This window comes from Anoplopoma fimbria, chromosome 23 (genome assembly GCF_027596085.1).
Source record: "Anoplopoma fimbria isolate UVic2021 breed Golden Eagle Sablefish chromosome 23, Afim_UVic_2022, whole genome shotgun sequence".
Taxonomy (NCBI): domain Eukaryota; kingdom Metazoa; phylum Chordata; class Actinopteri; order Perciformes; family Anoplopomatidae; genus Anoplopoma; species Anoplopoma fimbria.
Window position 1 is genome coordinate 17,473,118 of NC_072471.1, and position 13,547 is coordinate 17,486,664.

At 43.9% G+C, this 13,547-nt stretch overlaps 1 protein-coding gene across 3 annotated transcripts in view; it reads right to left on the reverse strand.

Moving 5' to 3' along the window:
* The window catches only part of sbf1 (SET binding factor 1), a 56,868-nt gene extending 47,019 nt beyond the window's left edge, over positions 1 to 9,849 (reverse strand). For all 3 annotated transcript variants that reach the window (XM_054624237.1, XM_054624238.1, XM_054624236.1), the window contains exon 1: positions 9,673 to 9,849. In XM_054624237.1, the coding sequence (XP_054480212.1) occupies positions 9,673 to 9,727 (55 nt within the window). In that variant the 5' untranslated portion in view covers positions 9,728 to 9,849. The remainder of the gene's footprint in view (positions 1 to 9,672) is intronic.
* Positions 9,850 to 13,547: the final 3,698 nt, after the last annotated feature.

The following is a 13,547-nucleotide window of genomic DNA, read 5'->3' on the forward strand; positions in this document are numbered from 1 at the left end:
ACTATGACATCATTACATGGAGGCTCTACACCACACCCTCTGAGAATGCTCTCTGCTGTCCACCCAGTTTTCTTATTACACACACACATTCGTTAACGCATGAATGCACGGGGCACTCACTTGTGCTCTCTCTTGACACACACTTGGACAGTCTTGCTGAGTAATATGATGTGTGAGTCACTCTCTGATTAAACGCAGCACCACGGACTAAGGCCCCTGGTGGGGTACGAGGCAACGCGCAGATCGCCACATCAATAAGTAACGCTTGACATTCAGAGCCGTCTGAATTTGGTGTCAAATGGCGGCAAAGAGGATGATCCTGCATAACTAAATGAGCCGGTCCGTGTTAAAAAACTGTCTGAGCGTGTTAAAAAACTGTCTGAGCGACGCTGCCATTTAGGAGCCAAATAGAGGGTGTAGAAGAAGAAAAAAGGCCCCTGCTCCATCTGGAAACCGCCGTTGCCCTGGAGACAATGTGGGACATTTTCTTTGTGCAAAAGCTCTTCAGCAAACTCACATCCTTCCTGCTCAACTAATACAACGAAAACGAGAGGCTTTCCAGGAGGGGAAATGGCCTCAGAGAGAGATAAAAACCTATTTCAGTTTTAGGCATTAAGTTGCTTCAGGTCTAAATCTAACCAAGTTGTCACAGACTGATGATTAATAACATGAGTTTTATTTCTTCTAACTTCTCATTTTGCCTCTGCGGCTACAGGTGGCTGTGTGCTAATGTGCTCTGCTTGAGTCTGAGCCACCAAACTGACTCAATAGAGTGGGAAACGTGCCAAATGCTCACAGAACTCTGGCCATCTACTTTCCAGTCACTCTGGCCAGTGTTTCAGACTAAAGTACATCCAGGATTCAACAAGCGATTCAATTCAATGGAACTTTATTAATCCATGGAGGCGATTCCATATAGGACAAGTAAAGACAGACGGGAAACAGGCATATGTATGCAGACAGACAGACAAGCAATGTTGGGCTGAACACAAACAGACTTCGGTCTTGTTTAGTCATTCATATCCTGGTCCTCAACAGCATATGAGTACACTAGTTTGAATTGTACTATAAAGCAAGGAATCTATCTGTATGTGTGTGTGTATGTTGCATATCCGAAGAACCATTCAACTGATCTTCTTCACACTTTATTGCTGGTTTACTGCTGGGGACCCGAGGACGTACTGTGTGCCGTTCAGACACCGAGCTTCAGGACTCTGTGGAGTCTAGCATGTGGTCTACAGCGGGCTTTTTACAGGCCGCGGCTCACTGACTGCAGTACCCCTTTTTAATGTTGTATATGGTAACGTTCCAACAGAACTCTTCTTATATATTATTTTTAGTTGAGACAAAGATATAAAGACCTGGTGCTAACTGACAGTTAACAAGTTCTAAGCTCTGAGAGCTTTGTCCCCTATTAAGTAGCTACTGATTGAATAAAATGAAGTACAATGCTGAACTAAATTTCAGGAGGAGGTACAGCAAAAAAAGATTGTGGCAGACTAGTACTAGCATGTTCCCGCTGGAATAGCGTTTTAGCAGTGAGCTAGCCGAATACAGCAGTTCCCCAACTAGCCGTGACAGTAGTCCCCATGTCACGAAGACCCTAGCACTAACCATTCTGCCTTTAATGTGCTGGGGTTCTGACACTCTGGTTTTGCGTTCTGCAGCGTTACAGGCAAGAGGCTGCTTGTGACACAGAGCCCTTGTTTTTGACTTGATTGGATCAGCTTTCAGACAGCGCAGCAAGAACAGACACTGTTATTTATTCAAATGTCATGAAGATAACGGTCAGTATGAGGGGGAATCCTAGCAGCCTTGTAAGTAATATTATGAACAAGTAACATCCTGGGGAGACCGGATGCAACAGTGTGGTAATTTCATATTTTTTGTATTTATAGATATTTTAGGAATAATCAAGATCCAGCAGTACAATGATCTGATTTTTGGGAGCAAGTCTTGCAGAGAGACACATCTAAGAAAAAAAAGGTCAAGAAGAGGTCAGAGAAATATTGTAGGTCATTTTATGCGAGGTATGCATGTTTGCCAGCACACAAAGAGTTTCCAGTGGCAAAACTATAACATTGACTCTGGTGTGACGTCCAAGAGTGACAGGACGAGAGGGACATAAATCAGGGAACAGTATGTGAGACTCATCAGTGGATGACAACCACGTGATGAGGAAGGCACATGGCCTGTGTGCTGACATGCTGCTGTCACAGATGAAGTTTAGTCTTGTGGCTCTAACGGAGCTGGACGAGGGCTAAGAAGAGGATGATGAGGGACTGAAGAAAACAAAATGTGTTTACTAAATAAATGGGGGGGTGGGGGTATTCAGACAGTTAACCAGAGGAAATGGCTGTCTTAATAAACCTGGGAATTCACCTCAGTTACACAATGACGTACAGGAAACAAGGTCTTAATGCAAGCGGCTCCTCAAGAACAAAATGCAAAACGAGACTTCCGCGTGCTACTCCAGAATACAGCGACAGGAAACGCGATAGCTGAGCACTCAATCACATCTTCCGCCGCCCAGACCCTTTGTCTTCCCTCAGCGATACATTACATCCCTCCAATCATCACAACCAAACACTCCTCTCTCTCCCCCTTTATCACTTCTACTATATTCTAGCGCCACATTTGTTTTCTGTTGCAAATGAACCCCCAACGCTCTCTCTCCTACCGCAGCACCCACGCACATGGCCCAGGAAATAACTTCCTGTTACCCGGACAACCGATAGCCACGAAACAGACTAGTGCATGTCTCGTTACCAAACAGGAACCAGACCAAGTGTCTATAAAACAATGGAGGCAGACAGCTTGGTCTGAGCTGAGTCGGAAGCTGACTGGCTTTATCAGACCAATTTGTATTTCCAAAATAAATGCTTTAATATTTTTTTCGCCTCATTCTTATCATTTCCACTCAACACTGAAAGGAAGCAAATGTGGCACATAAAATGAACCCCTAAAAGCACAATATAGCCTTTTTCACACTTGCCAAAAAATCACTAAAAGCCAATAACGTCTGGCTTTTGTCTTAAGTTGGGCCATGCCACAATCGTCATTAATTCAAAATTACTCTGCAATATTCACAGGTATTCATAATCTCTGATCGGCAGAAATGGAGACATTACCCACGGGTGGACATGCTAATTTATGTGATGCGCATTGAAGTGAATATATAATAAGTAAAATCAACAGGGATTTGGACAATTATTATAATTCATTAATATAGAAAACATATGATTAATATGCTCTCCTCAAAGCCACCAGACTCCAGTCATTGTACCGCGCTGAAACAAAATAAAACCCCTCAAAATCCATCTCCTTCCAGTCCTTTTCACTGTTCAAAAAAAATCACCAACTCTGGTTGAGAGATTAAAAGAGAGACTGAATAAGTGACAGATTATTATTTATTTTTTTTAATTGGAGTAAATCACTGTAACATTTTCACTTCTACCGTTGCCGACTGGCGCATCCATATAACGTTGAACAAAAATGATTTAAATGTGTAACTGAGCTCTTAAAGGGCCCGATCTTTAAGAGCTCTTGACATAAACCTACAGTAAAACTGATTCAGACGCAATTTCAGACGTGAGGCCGACATGTAACAGAGCCATCAAAGTTATGCAACAGTGGGTTCAAAGTTGTACAATCAAGCAGAGACCTAACGGCGTGATGTCACGTTGTCATATCTCCCTCCTTCTCAAAGGAACCAGGAGCGTTCAACAATAATCTCAATAACCTTTAAAACAACGCAGACCTCTTTGTAGGGGGGAGGGGAATACAGTACAGTGATATTGAACCAGGCCTGAACCCAAAACAGTCCTTTAATCTGCATTTTCAAACCAATCACATTCTACACATAAGATTAGAGCGAGCACAGCGGTGGGAGGCAGATTTCCTTTTTTTCTTCTGACCAACAGATTTGACCTGGAGACCGTCTTAATAAAGATGGGACTTAATCCTCTAACAGTAGTCACTCGCCCCGGTTTCTAATGTTTTTATTTAGTCACCTCACAGGAAAATTATGGAACGTCATTCAGAAATCCTGTTGACGAATGTAACTACACTAGTAACTTAAATGCAGCGTAGGGAAGAACCGTCTAGTATGTTGAGGGGTTCCATATGCTTAGATAAGGATGGTAGTTTTTTTTTTTTGTTTTTTTTTTTTAAACATCCTACTACCCAACAGTGTTTTTATTCAACACTTTTGATTTTTTGCATGTGTGGGCTTAACGCTTGTTGGTTGTTGTCAAAGTATCGTCTTCATTTATTATAGCCACTGCTGTAGTGGATGCCAATTTGCACTTTTGAAGAGAAGGGCGCAAAAAGTAAATTTAGGTAATGCGTTTAACAAACATCTAACAATATTGTCTCAATTTAAGTTAAGAAGGAGGGCAATAATATTGTATGTGCAAGTGTTTATCCCGGCCTTACACAGCCTATAGCATGACACAAACGAAGGTGTTGCAGTGATGTGGTTAATGGAGCCTCACACAACCAACTCTACTAATCCCAACGACCCCCTATCTTTCAATCAAAACTGCCCCGGACACGCTGGAATCACCCCTCAGGGATTTGAGCGATTGCTCCCTTGAGCACTGACAGGCTGACTGTGAGCAACACTGACTCAGTCTTTGTCCTGAGAGGGGACAGAGACATTCTCTGAATTCCAGGGAAACCATCAAAGAGCCAAGGAGCAGGGCATCCCGAACACCCACTCTCACACACATGCACACAGACACACTCACACTTATAACTATCACCATGTTAAGATGTTTTCACCGTAAAATGCGTTGAAAATGTTTCTATCAGGTGGATTCATAAATTATGTGGCAATGAATGAATTTAAATGTGCACACCACCTACTTGAACTGTGTATTTCTCAGTCTAAATCTAGGCAAAAGACCAAGCCCAACCCCCCCGGGATGCAAATCAAATTTACTTAGCGACACACACACACACACACAAATGCACGTAAAGTTGTCCCACACAGACTTGGATTACAGTTTGAGTATACAGTATATGACAGAAGAATACGTGTCTGCTGAAAGAAGTGGTCTGCGGGTCGTGTGTGCGTCTGCATCCCTACCCCCAGCACACACAGACACAGACACACACACACACACCCCTCTGTATCTCTGTAGTAGGACTGAGGGAATGAGGGCAGAGCTGGGGCCCTGGGGCCACCGTCTCCCTCATGAATAACAAGTATTCAGCACAGCAGACAGACTGCTGTAATACACACACACACACACACACAGTCACACACACACACACACACACAGTCACACACACACACACACACAGTCACACACACAGTCACACACACACTCACACACACACACGAGCAACATCACAACAGTGATATGTTGGAGGTTCTTCCTGACTACAGCTGCCTGTAAAGGCTGTTCATTGAATGGCATAATTATGATTTACAATTACTGTTAAGTTTTACTGCCCTTATAAAGCAGATATATACCCGTCTTCATGAGCCATTTGAAATTTAGGCTTTTTTTTGTTATAAATATAAACACAAAGGGAAATTACAGTTACCAGGGGGAGGGGGTGGGCAACGTTGCCATGGTAACACAGCAAACACAAACAGACAGCCACAAACAGACATCCAGGCTGCAATCTGAATGGCAGACGGGAGAGGAGCGCACACACACACACACACACACACACACACAGACACAGACACAGACACAGACACACACACACACACACACACACACAGACACACACACACACAGGCGACCAGTGCGCCGTAGCCGCGACCCGGCTCTGTCGCTCTGTCCCCCCTATGAAAGGCAGATTGTGAGGTCTATTTCTGGAGGGCCTGAAAAGGCTGCAGCCCTGCTCTGGAGCGATGGAGGAAGTGGCTGCCCGCAGTCAGGCACTGCTGGCAGCATCACACACACTTCTCTCTCCTCCGCCTGCTCGCTGCATCTTGCTTTCGATCTGAGAGCTTTCTATTTCCCCTCGTGTGGGCCCTTGCTCTAACTCCCACTCCACTGAGTGCACCTGGCACCGGACATGAGTTAGTCACAGCTTCGTCACGATAACAGAAACCGATACTTCACTACCACGGCAACAGCGGGAATCAAACTTATAATGAATGTTAGTTTCGCCAGATTCATCCTGAACCCAGGACACCTTGGTGGCCTCTGGGTTTAAGGCATCAACCATGAATCAGCATGTGATTTGTTGTTACATAACGCATGTCATCCTCTATCCCTTCATTCTCTACTGTCAACGAACGACACCAAGTATCCTTAAATCTAAAAAAAAGAAACAAAAAGGTACCCCCCTCATCTCAAAATGTCTTAGGAGACATTGTTAACGACAAAATTGTCTATCAAGTTATATCTGAATAACATTTTGTGCTTAAAAAAACATATTAGGAACCGTTATGGATAAAGCACGCAGACTGGATTGTCTCTTATGTCATACCCCGTTATAAATGGTAAAGTAAAATCTCCTGTTGAAAGTTCGATATGTACATATCAGACACAAGCTGAATCTGACTCTGGCACAGCTGGGGCTGGTCGTCATTTGAGATGGCATTTTGGATGCTGTTCTAGGTATCAGAGCTCAGGTGTCATTTCATCAACTCAAACTGACAAATCTGGTGATAACTGGTACCAGAAATGCAACACTAAACTATTCTGCTCACAGAGCCGACGACCGACTGACACCACAACCACTGTAACATAAATGTACCAGTCCAGAGTTGCAGCACACTGTTTTATTTATATATGGTATCATAGCACCCTTAAACCTCACAAATTGTTAGCAACGCCACAATTCTACAATCATGAGTCATGACAACACTGTACGGCAGACATAGAGACAACCTCAGATTTGTAAACACAACAATGGATGCTCAGTCCACCCTGGCCTCTGATGTTGCGAGCGTTCCTAGCTTGACTGCAAGCTATTGGGGTGTGTGTGTGTGTGTGTGTGTGTGTGTGTGTGTGTGTGTGTGTGTGTGTGTGTATGCATGTGTGTGATTGTGTATTGCTGTCACTGCGGCCTGAAAACAACCATTCCGCGTTCTGTTTCGGGGCCGACGCTCACAAACTGCTCCGCCAGAGGCACACAGACGGAGCTACAAACAGAGCCTGAATGTTGAGCGTCTGTGTGCAAGTTGCAGTTGCACACACACAAACACACGCCCCTTTCCTGGTTTCTTTCACACACACACACACACACACACACACACACTCACGGGGAGACAATCTGGATTCTCGCTCTAAACATAAGTCTCCCTCAGGTCATCTCCCCGGCTTCCTGTTTGGGCCTCGGACGCCGTATGCGTTCGGCTGCTGCTGGGTACTGGGCCGCAGCGGAGGAACCGCTGTCAAAACACACCGACATGCTGGGGAGTCTCAAGAGACCCTCACTAGGAGGACCACACCCCGCCAACTATGGACTCGTCCCAACCCACATGCAGCCATCTTGGCTCTAAGTAAGCTCCATTGATAGTACAACTGAGCACAATGTGAGCAACCTGACACCTTAGAGACAAATGTAAAGGGTGAAAGGAAAATTCAAGGCTCTGTCCTCAGGTTAGCATCTGTCAATCAAGCCAAACTGTCACTGCTTCTTTAACAGAGAACAAGGCCCACAAGCTCCATCAAGTAGGCAAGAAACAGTTCTTCCTCGAGGACGTTCCCGTCTGTAAACGCCTGCAGGGTTTCTGTTGGTGACGGGGCTCTGAGAGGCAGATGAGCGGCGATGATGTCAGCCCTGAAAACCTGTCAGTGCCCGAGCTCGCAAAACATTCCACTGACTAAGTGACAACCAGCACACACACACACACACACGCACACACACACACACACACACACACACACACACACACACAGGATGTATGAAATATTCAAAACACAAGAGGAAACTCCACTGTGCTTCTGAATTCCTGGTATTCTTATGATCGAGGAGCATTCACTCGAAGTGTTTTCTTTACTGTAATTTAAGCACCACGGCCGGGAAAGAATAACATACCAAACTATCATCAAAAAGTATCGTACACATGCACAAAAAATTGGAAATCTGGGGGGGGGTCGGGCTGTATATTTAACCCCAACTACTGGCATCCACGAGTCACACTGTTGCAGACACTGGTTTGTGAGGAACATAACCACAATATCAAAACCACATCTCTTTTAGGAGCTTGGCATTGATTGAGGAAAACATCGAAACTAGAAGAGCACAGAAGTCAAGACTGTGCAGAAGCACCGTTGATCTGACTGCAGAGGATGAGTTTAGGCGGTTAAAGATGGCTGCCAGTAGAGCAAATGGTGATGGCAATGACGCTAATGATGGGAATAATCTCAATCAAAGCTACTGGAGATGTTTAAGACAATGCCTTCACCTAGAAACGTCAGCACGGTTTAGTAAAGTTTCTGTAAACAGTGAGCCGGCAGTCGAAGGGCAACGCCAACAATCATCATCACTCTTAAGTGTTCGGTTTTACAAGGCATGGGAGCCTCGATCCATTAAAGCCACTGTGGCTTTAATGTCTGGTTCCCAGATGCTTTTTACGGGCTCGTTCTGCACTGCGTTGCATTGGGGCTGGGTAGAACAGGAAGGAGAGTTTCTGCAGCGTTTGCAGTGTCCACGTTATAACATCCTGTATTCAACACCGCCCCCCCCAGACCCCTGAAAGAAAATACAAGGTGCAATAAGTGCATTCATGCATTGAGGAAAGTGATGTAGGTTGCTCCAGCATCACCGAGATAAAAGCCGGTTCTCTGCCTGCTTTTAGCCACAGAGGACTTGTCATGTTACAATTTGCCTCTACTGAATAAATCATAGGCAAAAAATAAATAAAAAATCCACTCTTACAAGCTGCATGCTTGCATTGGATAGGGTTGAATATTTCATGATTAAACAGGCCATTATACGGCAAAGATCTAGGTCAAGGCCCCGGCTGAAGGGAGAGGAGGGGGGGCTCAGATAACGGTCCAAACCCCGACCCAACAACACAGGGGACAGGGCTCCGGTCCGAGGGGGCTCAGGGAGGGGCAAAGCCGTCTGGTGTTAATCCACAAAACAGACAAAGAAAACAAATCAGCAACTCCAACGAGGAGAAGCATCGATTTACAGGTTTTAAAAACAATATACATCACGGTTGAATAAAAGTCCAAACGCAAATCAGCAGGAATGTCGTGGTGGGACTGTCCCAAGGCAGAGCCCGGGACCCTGCAGACACATCACTGTCTGTGACAAGGTTTGCTTTAAAATGCCTTTTTTTTTTTAAACAAACAGTAGCAACATGTGTGGACAACTGGATCAGATGCCACTGGGACTGTGAATAAATCCGTGTTAGGTCACAGCCCTCCTCCAGCTAGCCCGGCTAACGTTAGCCCTCAGCGAGTAAAGTTAGCCTCAGTTTGCTGTCAGTACGAGTACGAGCCTTTCTTTCGCTAAAGCTGAAGCCTGGTGTTTGTGCATTCAACGTGTGTCCCCGTCAGAGACACCGGCTGAGCATTTAAGCACACTAATCCCGGGAGGCCTGCGTGTCCTCGGCACACAGTTGGAGTCGACCTGCCGGCTAAAGCATCTATTGTCGGGTCGGTTGTGAGCGGCGGCCCGTCCCGTCCCCGCCTCCTTGTCTCCCGTGGCTACAGCTAGCAGGGACAGGCTAACTCGAGTACCCACCTCGCTTGTCGAGGTCGTAGCCGACCACTAAATAGTAGTCTGCGAGCCTGGCCATCTTGGGAGCTCACGGCGACGAGCCTTTCACGATAAATCCTTTTTGCTTTTTGCCGTCAGTGGTCCATTTACGTCCTACCGGCAGTAGACACATCACGGGCGACAGTAGCATCCTTCCTTCCAGCTGCACCCCGCCGCCATACTGTCAGTGTGCCTGGCCCTGACAGCCGAGAGACGCGAGTCTGCGCAGTGAGGGACTTCCAGGGAGGGGCTGCTGGGCAGGAATGTCCCATGTTAAGGAGCCAAACCAGCCCAGGGGCCAAATGTCTGACCAAAACCTAGAATAAACCCGACAGCACCGTCGGTAGAGGAGTTAAAGATGGTGACGAGTCAGCAACTATATCAGTGGGACTATTTTATTATAAAACGGGCATCCACATGACAATAAAAACACTGTGCAATAATGGTTAATATAGTTTTTTTTTTCTGTCTGTAAATATTATATTTCAGTTATTGTGTTTTTCTACTGTTTTTATTGCTTATTTATAATACTTGTTTTTTATTTTATTTTTATTTTTTATTTTCATTTTTATTTTTATCTTGTCTTCTTCTACTATGTCTCTTGTGTGCACTTTAACTCTATGCTGCTGTAAGCCTGCAAATTTCCCCGCTGCGGGACTAATAAAGGATTATTTTATCTTATCTTATCATCAAAGAACAATATTATCTCTTGGGGGGGACCAGATTTTCTCCATTTGTAACAGTCTCTCAGTGGAGAAGATACTGTTGATTACTAAAAAAATAACGATTATCCCATAAATGAATTGCTTGTCAGAGTCATGCTTTTGATTGTCTTTTTTACCACTTTTCAATTTATGAATAAAGATGCATGATTTATGTCAGAATTCTGTTCACCCAAAAGGTTTCCCTTTCATTTGATGTGTGAATTAGACTATTAGCTCAAACAAGGAACGCTTTTGAATTTTGCCCTTTGTTTAGTGGCAGTTTGAACCTTTTCTCTCTGTGGTTGCATGGAAGGGTCGGGCATGTCCACCACAGGGGCCATTTCAAGTCCTACCACAAACTGGATAGGACTGATGATCTGTTTTAGAGATTGATTGTGCTTTAGAGTAAGGACTCCTGAATCCACAGTTTTGTTTTGTTTGTGTAATCGAAAGGGGTGAAGTCATGCATGAATGTTTGTGAGTGAGTAAGGTCTGTTTTGTGTTTTATAGCATGCAGACTTTATCTTTCTCTGCTTCTCAACCCCTACTTCAAAAACAAGAATTTCATTCAAGATGATGTCACAAACACATTTGTTTGAGTGCATTTGTTGTAGCCAAGACTTTCACAAAAGACCCATCTCTAATGTGTTTAACTTTAGGAGTTACTAGACTGAGTGATGTGTTGGAAACACGTAGTCATTTAAAAGCATAGTTCAGCCCAAAAATTAAAAACCTGCCATTAATTGAGTACTCAGTCAAAAGTTTTCTACATGTCCAAACCACTTTTGCTTATGGAACATCCTTTTACATCTTCCAGAAACACTTAATGGCAAGGAGATGGATTTCACTAAACTGCTTGGTCGGCATTAATTACATTACATTACATTACAGTCATTTAGCAGACGCTTTAAACCAAGTTTCTGTTGCTAAACAATTTCCCACCATCAATATCCATCTCTTTTTATGTCAGACATTAAACCTCATGACAGTTTTCACTCTGGTTGCAACCTTCAGCAGCAAGCAGAGTATCCTCAGTGAGGAAAAAACTGTGATTACCGGAAAATGTTGAACTTTTAGATGTGAAACACTTGAATTATGCCAAGTAAGGCTAGAGAAAACCTTGGCATGATGCTGCAGTGTCACTTAGGATGGCCAGATGACATGTCAGTGGGATGTTAGGGAGGCCCGGGGGCCCGCATCCGCGTGGCCCGTCCTTGTCAGCACTGTAACGGCCTAGAGAGAATTCCAACACTTCCTGCACTGTGACCTCTGACCTGAAGAGCTTATCACTCTCTGGCTGAAAACAATCCCGAGTATGGGATGTCACATCTTTCTTCAAGAAAGCGCACAGTAAGAACTCGTCCCCCTCTTTTTTTTTCTCACACAGTTATCTGAGACCGGGGTCCAAGAGAGCAGCTCTCTGATAAACGCAGCCTTTAAAACCAAAGCTATGTTAACAGGAGATAACAAGAGACTCATTCCGGATTGTGAACACTATTTTCACGCAGTCAGTGGACATTAACTGTATCGTAACCTTGAACCACACACTCTGACAAATTGCCAGAGAGACAGACAGCAGGTGAGAGAGAGACAAAGAGCAGCTCAGTCTCTCCCAGACTCTCCCCTCAGGACAAGGACACACATAGTGATGAAATTGTCTTTGATATACAAACTTGAACTAATGTTACCTTCATCTAAAAGGGTAAGTTCAGAAACAAATTTGTGTTTTTCTTGAAGCAGTCTGGCAGCTTTGAAGAGAGCATAGATAACGGTTTCAGCTCGCCGTCAGAAAAGGCTTCCTGAAAGCAGTGTAAAGCGATAAAAATATTCTAAATATAGAATATGTGTCTGATATTATAACACTGACAAAGGTTGAATACCTCACACAACCCCACTTCATTATTGTCATTAGATGTTGAAACCTTTTATTTCTAAGAATGAAGAAGAAGAAGAAGAAGAAGAAGAAGAAGAAGAAGAAGAAGAAGAAGAAGAAGAAGAAGAAGACAACAGCGTGCACGGCCCCTGCCTATCACTGATTGTGGGTTCTTGTACATGCAGCCCAATCAGAACACCAAGTCACTCTCTGCAGGATGCGACAACCATGTGACTTCCTGCAGACTAACCAACGCACAGGAAGTGGTTTGAAGGCCTCTTGCGCATCACTGTTCTTCATGAGGCTATTCAAGCTGCCGACTTCCCTTCAGCTCAGGTGAAGCGGAGCACATGAAACCGCTTCATTAAGCAGGCCGTGCACTCTTTAGTTAAATTCCCCAGAGCTGAGACAAAGCAGATGCTTACAGTCACAGCAATGCTTTCATTTGATGCTGACATTCCACTGAGCTACACGCGTGCAGGTAGCTGGGCTCTATTCTGTGGTGAATGATAAACCAAATACAAACACCTCCCGTGTCATGAATGTCACTGCTGTAATTTGACCTCCTCTATTTCTACAATGTGGCAGAAGACTGTGTGTACAGTAAACTGCTGTACGTCCTGATTTGTAACTAATGTGTTTTTACCCATAACATCTGAGAAAGACGACCACAGAAAATATGACTGTGTCAGTTACTTTGTATGTCTCTTCTGTCAATAAATAGCAAATTATTGCATTCTACTTTAGGTTTCATTCAGTCATTCTTTCATTCAATCACAAATTAAATTAAATTAAATTTAATTTCATTTCTCCATCTATCTATTATCTAAACGTATTAAAGCTTATCCTGTTTAATTTTATTTATTTATTTATTTATAACTTCACTATCATAAAAGTTGTTTGGCTTGTGACAGCCAAATTGATAACACTAATGCTCAAAAAGTTGAATGAAGCCCTGAAATCAAATTCACACTTCCCAAAATGCAAACTGCATAAAGAATCCCCTTTTCTTGCAAGAACCTTACACCCTATAATGCAGGCTCTCTGTTATAAATGTGTAATCTCAGATCCCAAGCCCATATAACTGAAGTTACCATGACATCATTAGGGATTATTGTCTCAGACTTCAGATAGCTTCTCTAGAGTCATGGATGACATGTTTACAGGCTGAGTAGTACTCATCATGACCATTAAACTGATCTTCATGCATTTATAACTGCACTCCAACACCTTACATTTTTTTTTTTAATTCTCCTTCAAAGACTCTGAAAACCTGGCTTCAA